Source organism: Choloepus didactylus, chromosome 22 (assembly GCF_015220235.1).
Source record: "Choloepus didactylus isolate mChoDid1 chromosome 22, mChoDid1.pri, whole genome shotgun sequence".
In the NCBI taxonomy this organism is placed as follows: Eukaryota; Metazoa; Chordata; class Mammalia; order Pilosa; family Megalonychidae; genus Choloepus; species Choloepus didactylus.
The window spans coordinates 12,860,623-12,879,030 of record NC_051328.1 but is presented as its reverse complement, the minus strand read 5'-3'; the positions used below and the strand labels follow the sequence as shown (position 1 = coordinate 12,879,030).

Here is an 18,408-nt window from a genome sequence, read left to right as displayed (position 1 = left end):
GCTGGCACCCCAGATGCTGCTCTTCTTACTTGATTCAGCTTTGGCCAGGACCCCATCTGGGCTGCCTGAGGGTGGGAGGAGATGTGCCCCCTGCCCTCCTATCCCTCCTCTGCCCCCCTCTCTCCCCAAACTTCTTGTTGGCTCCCCACCTACAGAGAGCATGGCCTTTCATGGTGGCCTTCAAGCAAGCAGTGACCAGTTCCTCATTAGCAGGTCACCAGCCTTGATTCTTTGTCCTTCTGTCCATCCACCTCCTGCTCCTGGTGGCCGTGGGAGGAGGGGTGCTTGGCCGGAGGCCCCGTCCAGCTCGCCGTTTACAGGGTTCTCGCCCAGTGTGGTCCCAGCACAGGGCCCCGCTGAGTTCGGGCTGGGCTCCCGTCCTGTGTGCTGCGTCTGTCTCCTCTGTCCTGGTCCGTCTCTCTGTCACTCACATGCACATACTCGCCTTGCTCCCTCTCTGTGTACCGGGGCAAGGGGATAGGCTGGGGAGCCCCCACTCCTCTCCGCTGTACTCTGGAGAGGGTTTGGGCCTTAAAGAAATCCTGTTCCCCCAAGAATGGTGTTTTCTGGGGTGAGACCCTTAGACTCCTGAGGCTCTTCGTGAAGAATGTCCTTCTCAGCTGCGATTCCTCTTGGCCTGGGCGTGGGAGGGTTTAGCCCATCAGCCCGAGAACATGTGCTCAAAAGGAGTAGTCAGCAAACGTTGCTTTCCTGAGTGCTGAGCTGGGCAGACACCTGCTGCGTGGCTTCCTCCCGGGCAGGCCCTGGAGGCCCCCCGCTAACTGGTGCTGCTGCCCCCCAGCCCTCCCGCAGCTCGCCCAGCCCCTCCGCTTGCATTCCCTACCCGTGCCCGACTGTCCACCTGCGTGACGGGCACCTCTCCTCCACCAGGGTGGGCCCTCTGCTGATCGGTCATTTCTTTGCTCTAGGTGGGCGGCTCTTTGGCAGTGGCAGGTGCTCGAGCCTGTCCGGGTCACCAGGTGCGGCCCCCATGGTGCAGAGGATGGTGGAGGCCATGTCCCAGTTGCAGGAAGAGAAAGCCCGGCTGCAGGAGGAGCTGGCCGTCCTGCGGGAGAGGCTGGCCCTCCGCGACAGCGACCAGCAGGCCGCGTCCATCCAGCTGCAGAACCAGGTACCTGGGGAGTCTGGAACAGGCAGAGGCCCCTGCCCACCGTGGAACAGATCGGAGGACATTGGCCCAGGCACCTGGAATCTTCCTAGAGTCTGGCATAATAGATGGGATCCCCAATCTTCCCAGGCCCTGGGAACACTCTAGGAGGCAAGGGGGCAATAACAGAGGCCTGGGCCTCCCGTCCTGGTCATCTTTGGCCCCTTCTCCTCGCGGTTGCCAGGGGCCGGTACCTGCTTCTCCAGGAAGTGGCAGGGCCGCGGTGGAGGTGTGAGAGGAGCAGGCGGTTGCAGGGCTGCTTACCACCCGAGGCCCCGTCTCTCCCCTGTGCACCGGACTGGGCAGCCTGAGTGGCCACAGCTCACTGCAGTGGTCACCCCACAGGAAGCTGGTGAGAAATAAGAGCTCAATTTCCCATTAAAAGTAGAGGATTCAGGAGGGGCTGGTGTGTGTATATGGGAGGCAGCATTTCTGGAAATGTCTGGAAGCCAGGGAGAGCCAAAGGTTTATTCTGGTGGTGACATGTCCTTCATTGGCTGGCTGTGAGGACCCCTGGGGGCCCTGCTCCCAGCACGGCTGCTTCTCTCTCCCTTCTTTTTCTCTAACTGTGCGTGGTTCCCGAGGTCCTTTCCTGGAGCTCAGCTCCCCACCCCACCCTCACCCAAGCGCCTGTCTCCTGGGGCTGTGTCTGGCGCCCCCTGCACTCCACAAGGCCCCCAGCCCTGTCCGCTACAGCGTCCCCACTTCAGCTGTGCCCTGAGCCTTCAGGAGGGCAAGTCCTTTCTCGGTCCCAGTGGCCAGCGCTCCCTCATCAAGAGAACTTGCCCAGACACGTGGACCCACTGCTTGAGGAGGTGTCACTGAGTACTGCGATGTGTTCCCAGTTCACGGGGTAGCGGATCATTGTTATGTACTTTTTGCAGCTTACAGGTGCATCCACTTCTCTGAGGATTATGTGTCCGACCCCTCACCCCTTGCTGAGCTGAGGCCCTCACGCCCTGTCTCTCTCTGGCTACACTCACCTGTCGCTTTCCTGCCTGGCCTGCCCCTATCTGGGGGCTCCTCAAGGCAGGGGTGTCACCACCCTCATTGGGTCTCTGTTGCTGGCCATGGGGCCTGCCCACCTTCCTTGGGTGCTTGCTGAGGGCGTCCCACATGCCAGGACTGAGCCACATGTGGGAATGCCCAGCTGAACAGGTGTGTCCTGCCCTGCGGAGGCTCAAACCTGCAGGAGACGGGTTTTGTTACAGGCACACAAGTAAGGTTGGAAGAGTGACGGCCCTGAGAGAGGGGCACACACAGGGCCGGGAGGGCTTGGACGAGGGGCTCTGACCCTGTCGGGGCGGGCACTGCTGAGATAGGCCTGGAGCTGAGGGACGTGCATTCTGAGCCGCGGAGGGGCCAGCGCAAAGGGCCTGTGACAGGAGGCACAGGGTGCATCCAAGACGGACAGAAGGCCTGTGTGGCCAGGCTGTGGATGAGGGGAGGGGCTGAGGTGAGGCTGGAGGGGCCAGCAGGGCCTGACCGGGCAGGGCCTGGTGGGCAGAGGCATGGCCAGGCTGGGACACGGGCTGGAGAACTCAGGGTGGGTGAAGGAGAGAGTTGGGAAGTGGGAAGCAGGCCTGGGAGAGCCGTCGGCACGGCCTTGCAGTGTGGCATGCCCACCGCTCCCACGGTCGCCGCCAAGTCATTGGCTTGGCTTAAACACCGTTGGGAAGCTGTGCTTTTGGAGGGAATGCTCCCATCTCCCCCAGGGGCACATGAGCATGGAGACTGTGTGAAGGAGTTTTGACTGGATCCAAGGAGCACTGGGGAGCCGTGGAAGGGTCTGGGGCAGTGAGTGACCTGAGCCGAAGGAGGGCGAGGAGGGCGTAGGACTGGGGGCAGGCCATGGGCAGCCTCCCCGTCCTCCCTCCAGGTGTCAGCCTCCTCAACAGCCTCCACTGTGGGGACACAGCCCGGGGGGCCCCCAGGGGCCGTGGGGTCCGTCTGCCCCCCGCTGCAGGATGCTCGTCTCTGAGAGCTCAGCAGCAGCTCTTCCCTGCCTTGTCGGTCCCGGCTTAGGCCTTCTGGGTCCTTCACTTTCTAATCAAGTTCTTTTTAAAATTTTTGTCTTTTAAGTAACAGCTTTATTGAGATAAAATAAATATTCACCCCTTTGAAGCATAAGAATTCAATGGTTTTTCATATAGCCCCAGAATTGCGCAACTATTGCTACTGTCTAATTTCAGAACACTCTCATCACCCTAAAAAGAAACCCCATCCCCCATCCCCCCCACCCTCAGCCCGCGGCAACCACTAGTCTACTTTCTGTTTCTGTGAATTGGCCTATTCTGGACATTTTATATAAGTGGAATTATACAATATTTGGGCTTCTGTGACTTAAAACGAGTTTTTGAAAACCTTTCCCCCTTTAACTAGCAAAGCCTACTTTGCAGGGAAGGACCCAGGCTTTGCGGTACTTTAGACCTCCGGCTTTCCCACCTCTTTTCCTAGAACCAGCCGCCCCAGCTCCCTGGATGGCCCCGAACCAGAACCATTCTTAGTCTTTGCTCGCCCTTTGTCCTTGAACTTCCTAAGTGACAGCTCTTTTCTGATCGTTTCTCAGGGAGGCACCCGGAGCTGCAGTCCCCGAGCCTCTCTCTGGAGGATCCGACCCTGTGGCACTGTGACCCACCACGCAGTGCCCGGTTCAAATCTTGACTTTAGCCTGCTTGCTGTGTATCCTCAGGCTAGCTAACTGCCTCTCTGTGCCTCATTTCCTTGACTGTAAAATGGACATACTAACAGCTCTTGATGAGACGAGCTAGTGAGTTACTGGTGTTACTGCCACTGCCGCCATCCTTCCTGGGAAGGTTGGGATTTGGAACCACGTGACCAGGACTCAGGTTCTGGCTGTGCCACTTCAGAACCAGGCAGCTGCAGAAGTCACTTCTCTCTGAGCCTGCATTGCCCTGCATTTAAACGGGGGCTTATAAAAATTGTGTCATGGTTATCAAGCAGACCAGCTGAGGGGAGACAGGAACGGTAGGTGGTACACTGTAAAGGGCTGTGCCTTGGGAGGTGTCCTGCCCGGGTGCTCTGGCCTCCTGCCAGCCCCGCTGTGGTTTTTTGCACAGACTCTGACTTTCCTGGTCTTACGAACGTGGCTCCTCTAAGGAAGTCCCACCGTTGTCCCGGCTCGCCCCTGGCTGCGCCTGCTTTCCTGGAAGGCAGTGCCGCCTGGTGGTTGAGAAGGGGGGGCTGTGGAGGGGGCAGCGAGACCAGAGTTCAGACGCTAGGTCTCCCACTTCGTGGTCAGGTGACCTGGAGCTAAACCAAAGCTTACTAACCCCTGGGAACCTCGGTTTCCTCCTGTCAAGTGGGGATAAGAGTTTCTCCCTCAGGGATTGGGGGATTCACTGCCATGAGCCTAGGCAGCCCCCCAGCCCCCCGCAGCAAACACAAGGACTCAGTAAATGGGATTGCCGCTGTCACTGTTGGAACCTGGGTGTGTGGGGTCTGGGGTCTGTGCAGGCCTCCCGATCACAGGGGCTCAGGTTTACTGTGGGCAGCTCCCGGGCCCAAGGGGCATCGTCCCTGCTTGACCCCAGTCTTGGTCCGGTGGCCGGGCGGGGCTGAGGCTGCGACGACAGCTCCAGGCTGTGGACCTGCGCGCCCCTGACCTCCCGTGGATGGCCCCGGCACGGTGACCGCCACACTCCCGAGCCTCTGCCGGCTGTATGCTTCACCGGGGCTGCAGCCCTCCCCCAACATCCCCCTTAAAAAATAACTTGTCCTCAGAGGCCCCCGACTGGCCGGCTAGCCCTCGCCCCCAAATGTGTCTTGTTTGGCTTTTTAAATGATCACATTAGTTGCCAGCATTTAAATCTTAGTAACGCTCACAAAAAAATCTGGACTTCCTTTTGTTGTAAGACGTGGCCCCCATGGGCAGCCGCGTTCTTTCCGCGTGTGTTATGTTGAGCATCGGCGGTGTGTCAGGCGTTGTTCCAGCGCTGGGCTCAGCGCTACATGCACCAGCTGAAGCCCCTGCCTTCGTGTAACTTCTGCCTAGTGACTGAGCGTGTCGTGTGCTGGGCCTGCTTCCAAGCACTATGTTCTTTCTGTTGCTCTCACTTCATCCCTAACAGCACCCGCATGAGGTCAAGTCCAGGAGAAAACTGATGCCTGCCCCCAGAGCCCTCCGGAAGCACAGCCCTCAGGGTGGGAGGCTGAGGGCCTCCCTCTTGCAAGCTCACTTTCTTATTTCCCAGCCCCAGTGGAGCTGCTCATTGGGGTGCAGTCACCCCACACCGAGGGGGGCCTGTTGGGGCTGCCCGGCTGCCTTGACCAGGGCACCCTGTAGGTCAGTGGGCTGCTTACTGCCTCCACAAGCAGGAGCTGTCCGGGGGTCCAACACCCTGAGCACAGCCTCTTCCTCTAGCCCACCCCTCTGCCCCAGCCTGTCCTGTTGCAGCTGCTTCCTTCAGGAGTGACCCTCAGATTCCAGACTGAACCGGAAGTCACCCTGGGTTCTGATTATGATCCAAGAAGGAGGCAAAGTTTCGGCCACGGGTGGGTGGTGGGCAGCTGCTGAGGCCCCCCGAGCAAACCCTGGAAAACTCCGCTTCCCCTGCATTGGGGTCTGAGCGTGATGCAGCGTTAGGAGACGGTGAGGCCAGAGCGCAGCTGAGAGCCTGCTCGGGGTGGGGGTGGGGGGTGGGTGGGAGGCCCCAGTTCAGGCCAAATGGACCTTCTTGGGGTGGTTTCTGAGGGTGAAAGTGGAGGGTGGGGATACCCTGACCTTTTCCAAAGGCAGTAGATTCACTTATTCCAGGGTAGGGGGATTACACGAAGAATACATAGTCTTTGTGGAGACTTCAAAAAATACTGAAAAACATAAAGGATTTGTTGATTATAATGCTACAGCCCAGGGACCTTCACTTTTTGTATTGCATATACAATTTTGCTTTTTGATATTTTTCTTTTACTTAATATGCCGACGAGCCTTTTCCCGTCATTTGAAACTCTTGATAAACATAATGGTAATGATTACATAGTAGTCTCTGTTACATATTGATCTAACCATTCATTCCCCTAATGTTGGATTTTCGGGTTAGTCCCAGTTTTGGGACTAAGGAGTGAAAGGCTGGCTTATGCAAACCCCCCCCAACTCCCCACAAGGGAGAAGGAATCGAGCAGCCCTAACACCAGCCACTTAAGAACAGGAAGAGGGGACTGGGAGTGGGGAGGGGTGGTGCGCGCTTCGCTGTCCTGCTGTGGCCCGTGGCCCGGCGTAGTGCCAGGAATGAACTGGCAGCGACAGAGCCCTTTGTGGGTCCCGACGTGTCCGGGCCCAGCCCTTAGGTCACCTGCTTGTGCTCTAGGAGGCCGAGGGCAGCCCGGGGGGCTCCCAGCCACTCCCCCAGCCATGAGGGAGCAGCACTGGTGTCACCGGCCTGGTCTCAGAGGTGGGGGGATCCCACGGCCGCTTCCTCCCCGAGCCGCTCCAAGGACCTGAGGCCCAGCTGTCATGGCTCGGCCCAGGGAGGCAAGGCCTCTGAGCCCGAGTGCCACCTGCAGACTGACAGCATTTCAGCCACGTACAATGGGAAGCTCTGACACCCCACCCCCCACGAAATCCCAACGTCGGGCCTCACTCAAAACCTCAGAACTGGGGGCACTGGGTCTGCGTTCCCCCAGGTCCATAGTGGCTGTCTCTTTCTGGGGGACCTCAGGTGTCCAGTCCCGCACAGCCCTTCGCCCTTCTCACCTGGCCGGCTTTTGTTGGCAGTGGGTGTTGTCACCGGTTGTAGTAAGAGCCCAGTGCTCCTGTGGCCGCAGCAGGTAAACCCCCCACGCCTTCTCCAACCTGAGGCTGCTTGTCAGAAATGTCCAGCGAGAGGCACCCCAGATGTGCTCTGATGAGGGCCGGTGCCAAGTCTCTGTCTGCCTTCGGGTTACTTTCTGAGGCGAGACTCCGGGAGGTGGGCCAGTGTGGGCAGGGGCTGGGGCCTGCGGGGAGGGCAGCCGGAGGACAGCTCCGGGAAGGGTTACTGCCCTGGGCTCTGCTCTTGGGGCTGGCACTGCTGTGGGTCCCCTGGTCTCCTGATGGGGTGCACACCCCCTTCTCTCCTTAGCAGCCCTTGCCAGCCACAGCTCTCCTCCAAGGCACCTTGGGGGTCAGGTGGACACAGGGAAAATGCTGAGGACTGGGCGAGGGCAGATCTGGGTTTTGTAGGGCCTGGAGTTTATACAGTTTGGGGGCTCTTTTAAAGAAAAACAATACAAAATTACAAATACGAAAGTAGGTGCAGGGGTCCTGGAAAAGGGGCCTGTGCAATTGAGGGCCCTGAGGTGTCTGCTTCTGGAATCTTGTGCTGAGCCGCCCCTGGGTGGGCCTGGGGGTGGGTGTAGGGGTTCCTTCCCTGGCACTTGCTCTCCAGACTTCCCCACGGAAGTCTGGCCTGGTCCTGCGGGTGGGAGAGGGCACTGAAGGTTGTCGGTACCAGGCCAGGTCTGTCTCACCCAGTGCTTGAACACGGGAAGGTCGAGGCTCGTGGGGCCCCAAGAAGCCCCACTGGGCGTCCCTCGTGCTGGGAGTGGGGACTGGGTGTGGGCTGGATGTGCAGAGAGGCTCACGGTGACCCTGACCTCATCCTGGCAGGTGGAGAATCTGAAGGAGAAACTCATCAGCCAGGCCCAGGAAGTGAGCCGCCTCCGAGTGGAGCTGGTGAGGTTCGGCAGGGCCGCCCCGAGCAGGGGCAGGTGGCTGCCAGGCCCGGGCAGGGGTGCCGGTCCCGAGGCAGGGGTGCCGGCTGCAGCCCCATCCTGGCCGAGCACCCGCCGCCCTCCGAGGTCATGGGATTCGTGGCGGCGTGCGTGTGTGTGAATTCTCCTCTGCTGACGCACAATAGGAGTGTGAACTCTTGTGGATAAATATGACTTTTTCTTGTTACTTTCACACTCGGGAAAATAGAATGAAGGGGGAGGGGGCAGCAGGGAGAGCGGTTCCTGTTTTACCACCTTCTCGCACCCTCCCTCTCCTCTGCCTTATCTTTACTTCTCTCTTCTCTCTCCCTCACTGTCCTTTCTCTTTTGCTTGCTCTTTTTCTCGCTCCTTCTCCTGTTATCTGTGCCTGTCTCTCCTCATCCTTTTTCCCTCCCGTCTGCCCTTGCCACATACGCCCCCTTGGCTCTGGCTCTCTGCAGGGAGGCACCGACTTGGAGAAGCACCGGGACCTGCTGATGGTGGAGAACGAGCAACTGAGGCAGCAGCTGCGGCGCTGTGAGGCTGAGCTGCAGGAGCTGCGGGCAGAGAAGGGGGGGACCTGCCTGGGTTGCGAGCACAGCCAGGTGAGCAGGGCGGGACCCTCCCCAGACCCCCCCCCAATTCCTAACAGCGCCCTCACGCATCTTTTCTGCTTATACACCTGCCGTCTGCCTGTCTACCTTGCAGGAGAGCGCCCAGCTCCGCGACAAGCTGTCGCAGCTACAGCTGGAAGTGGCGGAGAGCAAGGGCATGCTGTCAGAGCTCAACCTGGAGGTGCAGCAGAAGACGGACCGGCTGGCCGAGGTGGAGCTGCGGCTCAAGGACTGCCTGGCAGAGAAGGCCCAGGAGGAGGAGCGGCTCAGCCGGCGCCTGCGCGACAGCCACGAGACCATCGCCAGCCTGCGTGCCCAGGCGCCGCCCGTCAAGGTGAGCCCAGGGCCGGATGGCGCACGGGGATGGAGCCGCCTGAGCTGTGCCCCCAGAGCCCGGGGCAGGGCCGGCACGTAGCGGGCTTGTCTTGGCCACTACACAGGGGTGAGCGGTTGAAGGAATCCTTTCAGCTCTGCGCTGGGTCTTGTCCCCTTCCCCTTCCTGCTGCCCAGGGCCAGGCACATAGTGGGCACCCAGCACCGATCTGGGGGTGCTCGGCGTGTCCGGGCTAAGATGCAATGCGCCCTCCGCTTCTGCCCTTGTCTTTGTCCTTCTTGTCTATTTTGTGTCCTGGCCGGGGCCACAACCAGGCTCATAGCAAGTTCTCACAAAGAGAAGATTCCAGGAGGCCCCTGCTGCATTCTGGAAAGCCAAGACCTCACAGCTCCCCTAGATTTTTCTGGGGGCCCTTAGTGGGATGTTTCTAAGGGTCCCCCCCCAACACCTCCACATTCCCGTCTCTCCCTCCCCTCACAGTATGTCATCAAGACGGTGGAGGTGGAGTCGTCCAAGAGCAAGCAGGCCCTCAGCGAGTCCCAGGCCCGGAACCAGCACCTGCAGGAGCAGGTGGCCATGCAGAGGCAGGTGCTGAAGGAGATGGAGCAGCAGCTGCAGGGCTCGCATCAACTCACGGCACAGCTCCGGGCGCAGGTGCACAGGCCACGTGGGGGTGCGTGCGTCTGCGGGTGGGGGGGGGGGGGCATGTGCACATCAGCCAGGGAGCCAGAGGGTCTGGAGGAGGCCAGAGGCCAAGCGCCCGGGGATCCCACAGACTGGGTCTGAGTCCCTCCTTCCCCCACTGGCATGGGACTAGGAGCAAGTATCGTCTCAGCCTCCGTTTCCTTATCTATAAAGTAAGTCTGAGCAGAGAAACCACTTCACAATGGGGACTCAGGGACACAGTCCCCAAGAGGCTCTTCCTGCAGGCCCAGCACACGGGTGGGCTCTAGCAGGACTGCCGCTCATCATCACCCTAAGACGTGCTCCCCCACGGCACGGCTGTGCCCCTGTATGTGCAGGGACCGGCTTGGTGCTGGGGATATTTATTGCAGGGAAGTGGTAGCTGCAGGGGGTAGCTATACGGGGCTGCAGGAAGAGAGGAGACAGCCTCTCTGCCCCCATGCTCTGTGTGTATTCACGTGCGTGTGCGGGGTAGGGGTGGGCCTCTTTCATGGTCCCCACCCCCCACCTCTGCGACACTGAGCTGTCCCCTGGCCTCCAGATTTCGATGTACGAGTCGGAGCTGGAGCGGGCACACGGGCAGATGCTGGAGGAGATGCAGTCCCTGGAGGAGGACAAGAACCGGGCCATCGAGGAGGCCTTTGCCAGAGCTCAGGTGGAGATGAAGGCTGTGCACGAGAACCTGGCAGGTGAGCTGCTGGCTGTGCCCCCCGCGCCCACCTCCGGGCCCGCCCTGGCCCTGGTGCACCCCTCGCCGCAGCCCTCAGCCCCACCTACTTCCCACCCCTGGTGGCCCACAGGCGTCCGGACCAACTTGCTGACGCTGCAGCCGGCGCTGCGGACCCTCACCAGTGACTACAACGGGCTCAAGCGGCAGGTGCGCAGCTTCCCCCTGCTGCTGCAGGAGGCCCTCAAGGGCGTCAAGGCCGAGGTGAGTGCCAGGGGGCTGGGGAGAGCTGGGGAGGTGGAGAAAGCTGAGGGGTGCTGAGGAGAGCCAGGGAGTCGCGGGGGCCGGGGAGAGCTGAGGGGTTCAGGGAGAACCAAGGCAGTGGAGCCCTCGGACAGACACAGTATCCACCCAGAGCTCCTCCAAAACTCAGACGAAGCCCCCCAGACTACAGTTCCCCTCCCCCCATACTGCTGCCCTCAGACTCCATTTGAAAGAAAACCAGACTAGGTTGGGGGCTGGTATATGGGTGCTTGTCTTACTATGAGTCTTTAAAGTGAACAAGCATGTTACATATATTTTTATACCCCAAACATGTAAGATTTCATTTAATTTTTTAAGATACACTTGCACGGACAAGTAGCATCTCTTAAGCGCCTCCTACATGCCGAGGCTTTTATAGCTGTCGGCTCCTTGAATTTGTATGACAGCTCTGCAGGGTAGACAGGCTGATGTATTTTGGGAGTAGAATATAGTTCTTCAAAAAAATATTGTGTTAAAAATACATGGACACGGTGAAGAATTCACATGCGGCCGAAGGGCATGAGATGAACGGAGCAGGGCTCTCCTGCCGCTGCAGCCCACCCCCCGAGACACCTGCCCCAGGGGGCGTCTGAGCACATTGAAGCCCATTAATGGGTACATGTGTACACTTCTTTTCACCCTACAAGAGGGAACGTGCTGGATGTGCAGATTTGCATCTTGCTGCTTTTTTCCCCTATGAAATGTCACGTGGAGACTTTTCATCTCCACCTCCAGATCCACAAGTTAGAAAATTATCTCCATTTTACGGATGACAACATCAAGGCTGAAGGAAACTGAGCAGGTTGCCGCAGGCCCAGGGGCAGAGCTGGACTGCGGGTCCAGGCACGTCGTGTCGTAGTTCGGTGCCGTGCTGCGGGTCAGGGCTGACTGGCTCTCTGCTCATAGGCAGGGCAACTGGGAGCCCCAGGCTCAGCCTCCCTGGGTCTCATCTGTACAGTGGGGGTGCGAGCAAGCAGTCGCTACCCAGAGGGTTACTGGGAAGTGCAATACATGACAGCTCGCGGAGAGTACTTAGCCCAGGGTGGGGTGGTCGAGCGAGGCCAGCGGGGCCCCGACAGCTGTGTGCACCCACCAGATCGGCCAGGCCATCGACGAGGTCAGCAGCAACAACCAGGAGCTGCTGCGCAAGTACCGGCGAGAGCTGCAGCTGCGAAAGAAGTGCCACAATGAGCTTGTGCGGCTGAAAGGTGACTGCCGGGCGGGCTGGGGCCTGTCAGTGAGGTGCTAGTTTAATCTCCCATGTAGACCAGGGCGCACAGGGAGGGTAGGAGCATGTCAGCTATGGTGAGTTTTCTCTTCATTCCGGGAACACTGGGATCCCCCTAAAGGGCTTGAAGCAAGGGGCTTCAAGAGCTGTGCCTCCAGATGCCCCGGGGGCTGCCCTGTGCCTGCACCCACTATATGTCACCAGGGACCACCTGTCTGTTCCTGTTTGCCCCTCTCATCCCCAAGCCTGTCCTACCATTCTCAGTGCCCTTTTAGAATGAAAGAACCTTCCCTTAGGCCCACGTGGGCTCAAGCCCCTCGTGGTGTAGGTGGGGAAACTGAAGTCCAGAGTGAATGAGTGTCCATTTGGCATCCCACCCAGATTGGGTGCCATGCCTGGCCCCGCACTTGACCTTTTCTCCCTGTCCCCAAGGTAAAGCTCCCACCCTCAGCTGGTCTGCTCAGGAAAAAAAATGTATCGATAAGTGAATTCATACTATAGTGTGAGTGATTGATGGCAGCTTTGTAGGACCCCTTGTCCTGGGGGGGCCTTGCTTAGAAGGCAGGGGGCAAGTCGGCTCAGGACACCAGTGGACGCCAGGGTGGGGGCAGGCTGGTCCTGACCCACTGGACCCATCGTGTGCCGCACCCAAACAATCCAGGGAACATCCGGGTGATTGCCCGTGTCCGGCCAGTCACCAAACAGGATGGGGAAGGGCCTGAGGCGGCCAATGCCGTGACCTTCGATCCCGACGATGACTCCATCATCCACCTGCTGCACAAGGGAAAGCCCGTGTCCTTCGAGTTGGACAAAGTCTTCTCCCCGCAGGCCTCGCAGCAGGACGTGAGTGTGGTCCTGGGGGGCACCCGCGGGGCAGGGGCAGAGAGCACTGGAGAGAGGGACAGACAGACTCGGGAAGAGGGAGGGATGGCAGGTGGACAGAAAGAAGTGTGAGAGTTGGGGAGACAGGACAGAAAGGGCGTAGGACCAGGGTCCCTCTTTCTCTGCCCCCCACCCCAGAGAGGAGGGCAGAAAGCTAGGACTGATGGCCTTCGGTGCCTCTCTCAGGGAGGAGAGGTCAAAGGCCAATGCCTGCGCGGCCCCTCCAGCCTATGGCCCTTCTGTGTCAGTCCCGTGGCTCTTCCGCAGGACCCCACCCACCCCACCCGAGCCCCCGCTGAGCCCTCCGTCCTGTGAGAACCATGTGGCCTCAGCCCCGCTCTCATCTCCACCCAGGGCCAGTCTGCCAGGCCTGTGTGGCCTGCGTACCTCTGCCCCAATGCCCGGCTCTACCTTTGCCCTGCTCTCTGCCCATGGATGGGCAGTGGAGGGGGTCCCAGGTGTGGGCAGACTGCTGCTGTCCTTTCACTGACCCCTGCCTTGAGAGCAGGTAAAGCCGGGGCAAGCCCCGAGCGCCAGAGCCAGCAGCCCCTTCCTCTGGGGTTTGCGGCAGGAAATGCTGCCCTGTCCCCCCACCCCCACCCCCACCCCAGCCCTCAGCAGCCAGATTGCCCACTGATGTCAGAGGTCAGTAACTACGTAGGAATCTGGGCTCCCCGGCAGCCACGGGGAGGACTGCAGCAGCGGTCCCAGCTGCCCTGGCAGGGCCTCACCCTCCACCCCACATGCCCTCCCAGGTGTTCCAGGAGGTGCAGGCCCTGATCACCTCCTGCATCGATGGCTTCAACGTCTGTATCTTTGCCTATGGCCAGACGGGCGCTGGCAAGACATACACGATGGAGGTGGGTGCAGCCGCCCTGGCGTCTCTGTGGCTGGTGAGGGAAGCCTGCCCCTTGCTGCCGCTGACCGAGGTTTCAGCATGGTCACCCCCACGGCCACCATGGGAGCAGAGCCCACTGTGCTCCGGCTGACCCTGGAGAGGGGCGCACCTTGCCGAGGTGGCACAGCAGGGAGAGAGCAGGGCTGGGGCCTCAGTGCCAGGCCACTCGGCTCTGCTCCACCTCTGCCTCCCTCCTGCCGTGGGGCTGAAAGGTTTCAAGCGGCCAGTCCCAGAGGTGATGGTACCTGGGGTACTGTCACAAACTGTCATCAGAGGCGCGGCTGCCGGGGCAGAGTCCAGGCAGGGGCATGGCCCCTCAGTGGCTGTCACTTTTGTTTGACTACATGTGTTTACTGAGCTCTGGGGTTAAGGCCGCCCCACACTAGGCCGCAGGGAATATCGAGGTGAATGGGGTGGGGTCTCAGCCCCGCAGGGGACCTGGGCAGTGGGAGATGGGCCACATGGAGGTGTCATGGGGCACCTGCCGCTTACTGTGGCTCCCAGGGCCTGGCAGGGCTCCGTCTCCCAGCTCGTGGTCACCCTCCCTCCGCGGATGGAGGAGGGCGTTTTGGGGAGGCAGACTGACAGGCAGGTGGGGCTTTGAGCAGGGAGGCTCACCTGTGAGGGGCGGCTGGGGGAGTGGGGATGCCAGGCTCACAGGGCCTCTCCCTCCACCCCCAGGGGACCCCCGAGAACCCAGGCATCAACCAGCGAGCCCTGCAGCTGCTCTTCTCTGAGGTGCATGAGAAGGAATCCGACTGGGAGTACACCATCACCGTCAGCGGGGCCGAGATCTACAACGAGGTCCTCAGGTGGGAGGCAGCGGCACGGAGCCCGGCCTCACCCATGGGGGCTGGGAGGCAGGGTGGCCCTGAAGGCAGTCCAGGGGTCCAGGTGAGGCTGTGTGGAGCCCAGGAAGGGGCCCAGACGTATGTCCGACTCAGCCCAGGCAGATTGGGGGTCCCAGGCCCCCTCCCCACAGGAGGGGCTCTCTGAGCCTGCCTTGGAAACATTTTTCTCCTCACCCTTCCTGTGGGCTGAGCAGTGTTCCTGCCCCTCCAGGTGGTGATGAGGGTGGGGGGCTCAGTGGGAGGCAGGAGCAGTGCAGGCCCCAGAGCTTTTGGGGGCATCAAACTGGCACCTCTTCATCTGAGTGCAGCGTTGGGGCCAGAGGGGCAGAGATGGGCTGAAGGAGGGGGAGAGGGCTGGGGGACCTTCCAGACAGAGGCCTAGAGGAGGGAGTGACTGTGCCGCCTGCCCCTCCAGGGACCTGCTGGGGAAGGAGCCCCAGGAGAAGCTGGAGATCCGGCTGTGCCCGGACGGCAGCGGGCAGCTGTATGTGCCGGGGCTGACCGAGTTCCGGGTGCAGAGTGTGGGCGACATCCACAAGGTGTGGGGCTGGCGGGCAGCAGGGCTGGATCTGCTGGGTGGGGGGTGGGGGAGGATGCTGGGGACCCCCTGGCTTGGGGGGTTCCAATTCAAGCTCTGCCTTGTCCTGAGTGTGACTTTGGGGCAGTCTTCTCGCCTCTCTGAGCCTGTTTGCTCGTCTGTAAAATGGGGAGGACGACGCTTATCCTCCCAGGGGGATGGGGGATTCAGAAGATCCCATCCCACCCCCGCCCCCTTGCCGCAGGTGTTTGAGTTCGGCCACACCAACCGCACTACCGAGTTCACCAACCTGAACGAGCACAGCTCGCGCTCGCACGCGCTGCTCATCGTGACGGTGCGCGGCGTGGACTGCAGCACGGGCCTGCGCACCACGGGTGAGCCGGGGGCGGGGGGCGGGCCCGGAGCCCCCCCCTGCCCCACCCCACCTCGGGCGGCCGTGACCTGCCCCGCGCCCTCCCCGCAGGAAAGCTGAACCTGGTGGACCTGGCCGGCTCGGAGCGCGTGGGCAAGTCGGGGGCGGAGGGCAGCCGCCTGCGGGAGGCGCAGCACATCAACAAGTCGCTGTCGGCCCTGGGCGACGTCATCGCCGCGCTGCGCTCCCGCCAGGGCCACGTGCCCTTCCGCAACTCCAAGCTCACCTACCTGCTGCAGGACTCGCTCAGCGGCGACAGCAAGACCCTCATGGTGGTGCAGGTGGGGGCCCCAGGGTGCGGGACCCGGCTCTGCCACCCCCGTTGTCTGGCCCCAAAGCCAGTGATGCGCCCCTGCCCCCTGCAGCAGACCTGGCCACTTGCACCGCGTGCACTTCTCCAATTGCCTCCGCTGTGCCTTTGACCGCGCGGTGTCTGCCGCCTCGACTGTCCCCTCCCTCCTGCCGTCTTCCTCCCTTCTTCCTCCTCCCTCCTCCCTCCTTCCTCCCTCCTCCCTCCTTCCTCCCTCCTCCGTCCTTGGCTTCTCCCGCCCCCAGCCGCGCGCGCCCCCTGCTGCCCGCGCAGTCCCATCGCACCGCGGGGGTGCTGCCAGCTGGCCTGGGTGGGGCGTGAGCTCTCGTGTCCCCACAGGTGTCCCCCGTGGAGAAGAACACCAGCGAGACGCTCTATTCCCTCAAGTTTGCTGAGAGGGTGCGCTCCGTGGAGCTGGGCCCCGGGTCCCGCCGGGCTGAGCTCGGATCCTGGTCGAGCCAGGAGCATCTGGAGGTACAGACCACACAGGCCCGTCTCAGGCCGTGCTGGTCAGAGGAGGGAGGCCGGGGAAACTGAGCCTGGAGTGGTAGACGCTGGAAGCGCTGGAGCCAGAACGCGAAGCCAAGCCCTGGCACTTGGGAGGTGCTCAGCTCTCACCAGTTGGCTTCTTTGTATACGTCATCTCATTCAGTCCTTACAGTAACTGAGATGCAGGTGTTGTCCTGATGCCCATTTTGCAGATGAGAAAATCGAGTTTCAGGAGACTGGGAAGGAGGGTGAGGGGGCCCTGGGCAGGAGAGGGGGCGAAAGGAGGGGCCAGGGCCACCATGCCCCCAGCCCACCCGCCCTTCTGCCCCAGTGGGAGCCAGCCTGCCAGACGCCGCAGCCCGCGGCACGAGCCCATTCCGCCCCCGGCTCCGGGACCACTAGCCGTGCTGGCTCCATCAGGAGGAAGCTGCAGCCCTCAGGTGAGCTTTTGAGGAGTGGGCCATGGTGGGTGGGGACCCTCCCCCACTGGTCAGTCACAGCCAGCTGGGCTGCCCTTACCTAGATGGGCTGCTGCTTTCCTTTTTTAGTTTATAAAACTTCTCAGAACCTGTTTCCCCGCCTCCCCAGCCACTTGGGAAGCACTCAGGACTGTCCTGTGCTCCCTTTAAAGATGGGAAACCTGGAGAAAGAGGAGTATAAGGAGGGGCCAGTCCAGGACCCGGGGGGTGGAAAGGGCAGGGGTCACCCCCATTCCCTGGATAAGTGAGGGTGGCCACAGGTCAAGAAGGCAGGGCCTACTCAGGGAAGGGCCTGGCGAGTCCTCAGTCCAGAGGGGTAGGAGCTGCAGGGGCCTATGGGGGCCTGGCCCAGGGCAGGCCCACCAGTGAGATGCCTGTCGCTTTGATTTCAGCCTGACGGCTGGGGCTGCAGCGTGTCTAGGTGAGTGTGGGGCCAGTGGCCCACGCTGCCCCGCCTGCTCGCCCGCTGTGGGTTGCTGTGCTGGGCCAGGGAGCTCGGCTGCCGAGGGCTGGCTCGTCCCGCTGCCTGCTGTCTGTGCTTCCACGGGTCCCCTGATCCTCGTGCGGCTGCCGGTGGCCGCGAGGGCGACAGTCCGGGTGCTGACCCGTCCCCGCCTCCCCCTCCTGCAGGGAAGTTGAAGCCGGTGCCTGTGTGACAGACGTGCCCACTGGTGGCGCCAGGGGCTGGGTCCCGAGGCCTTGCTGGCCTGCTCCTGCTGCAACAACCCCAGGAGAGGGAGAGCACATCGAGGTGCCTCTTCCACCCCGTCTCCCCTCGGAGATGAGAACATGCTTGGAAGGAAATGTCTCGCAGCTGTGGCTCTCAGCACGTGTGGCGTGAGCGGGATGGGCAGGCCCAGCCACCCGAGAGCCAGGCCCCCAAGGGGAGGGCAGGGGTGTGTGGGGCCCTCACCCTGCTGGGGTGAGGGGGGCTGGTCTGGTCGCTCTCCTCTATTCCCAGCCTGCAGGGCTGGGCGGCCTCTCCTGGGGGTGGCCTGAGTCTCCAGGAAGGCCCTGGAACTTGGCCGTGGGGACTGAGGAGGGCCCACGGCCGGGCATGTATATAGAGTTCCCGGGGGGACCCCGGGCTGTATTTATGCTGGCAGAGGCCGGTAGGGGTGGGGGGCCTGCTGCTCCCCTCATCTGCCTGACAGCAGGGTCTTGCTCACTGGCCTCTGGACATTTTCTCCCTTTGAAGTCCTCTATTTAAGAACTTTTGGAAGCTTAGCCATTTTTACTTATTAAAATAAAATCTTTTTACACACATTAGTCTGCAAGAGTTGGTCTTGTGAGCCTGGCTCCAGGAGCCCCAGCTCACACGGCACCAGCACGTCTGCGCTCTCCCCACTGCTGCCTTGTTCCATTGCCCATGGTCATGGCTGCTGTCCCCAGGTGCCTGCTGGTGTCACTGACTGATGTATACATGCACTTCAGAAGGGAAACTGAGGCTTGCAAGGTTCAAAGGCTGCCAGAATCAAGGCTGGTCCACGCTGCTGCGCTGACTCCACTGCTCGCGCTCTCTGCCCTGGGCTCACCCCCTCCTAGAGCCTGTGGCACGCTCCCCCCACCCCACTCTGCTGGGGGCTGCTGGTCCACACCTGGCCCCAGCTTTGAGGAAGCCCGTGCAGGGCTCCCAGGGGTCCTCTGTCCCCACCTAGGGCTGAACCCGATCCTACTGCCTCAGGAGGGGAAGGGCCAGATCTGAAGGCTGTACCCCACTGTGGGGGCTGAGCATGGGCTGAGGCGCTTGTTCTGGGCCTAGAGCCCCCAGGGGCTCCTGCGGTGTGCAGAGCTGTTTGGAGCCCTTGTCGGAGGCTGGGGCACTGTCCATGGAGGCCGTCCCTGGAAGCATGCTTGGGG

At 61.4% G+C, this 18,408-nt stretch overlaps 1 protein-coding gene and 1 long non-coding RNA gene across 10 annotated transcripts in view; one reads left to right on the top strand and one right to left on the bottom strand.

Annotated features, from left to right (window-relative positions):
* Window positions 1–17,817, top strand: part of KIFC3 (kinesin family member C3) — a 30,525-nt gene extending 12,708 nt beyond the window's left edge. For 4 of the 5 annotated variants that reach the window (XM_037815703.1, XM_037815702.1, XM_037815706.1 and 1 more), the window contains 17 exons: window positions 930–1,132; window positions 7,776–7,841; window positions 8,321–8,464; window positions 8,568–8,807; window positions 9,288–9,461; window positions 10,033–10,180; window positions 10,292–10,422; window positions 11,558–11,669; window positions 12,351–12,532; window positions 13,327–13,431; window positions 14,151–14,281; window positions 14,736–14,859; window positions 15,103–15,232; window positions 15,322–15,551; window positions 15,920–16,054; window positions 16,401–16,509; window positions 17,179–17,817. In XM_037815703.1, coding sequence (XP_037671631.1) covers window positions 930–1,132; window positions 7,776–7,841; window positions 8,321–8,464; window positions 8,568–8,807; window positions 9,288–9,461; window positions 10,033–10,180; window positions 10,292–10,422; window positions 11,558–11,669; window positions 12,351–12,532; window positions 13,327–13,431; window positions 14,151–14,281; window positions 14,736–14,859; window positions 15,103–15,232; window positions 15,322–15,551; window positions 15,920–16,054; window positions 16,401–16,509; window positions 17,179–17,204 — 2,390 coding nt within the window. In that variant the 3' untranslated portion in view covers window positions 17,205–17,817. Of the gene's footprint in view, window positions 1–929; window positions 1,133–7,775; window positions 7,842–8,320; window positions 8,465–8,567; window positions 8,808–9,287; window positions 9,462–10,032; window positions 10,181–10,291; window positions 10,423–11,557; window positions 11,670–12,350; window positions 12,533–13,326; window positions 13,432–14,150; window positions 14,282–14,735; window positions 14,860–15,102; window positions 15,233–15,321; window positions 15,552–15,919; window positions 16,055–16,400; window positions 16,510–16,940; window positions 16,970–17,178 lie in introns of all 5 variants that reach the window. The other variant, XM_037815704.1, reaches the window with a different exon arrangement.
* Window positions 10,678–15,734, bottom strand: LOC119518516. 5 transcript variants are annotated; one of them, XR_005213794.1, is made up of 6 exons: window positions 15,501–15,734; window positions 15,148–15,389; window positions 13,715–15,016; window positions 13,356–13,578; window positions 12,186–12,463; window positions 10,678–11,629 (listed from the first exon to the last, which is right to left on the bottom strand). It is a non-coding gene; the product is annotated as an uncharacterized LOC119518516 (long non-coding RNA). The 5 variants fall into 5 exon arrangements; XR_005213793.1 differs by having other exon boundaries at window positions 13,356–13,722; window positions 14,088–15,016; XR_005213791.1 differs by having other exon boundaries at window positions 13,356–14,369; window positions 14,495–15,016.
* Window positions 17,818–18,408: the final 591 nt, after the last annotated feature.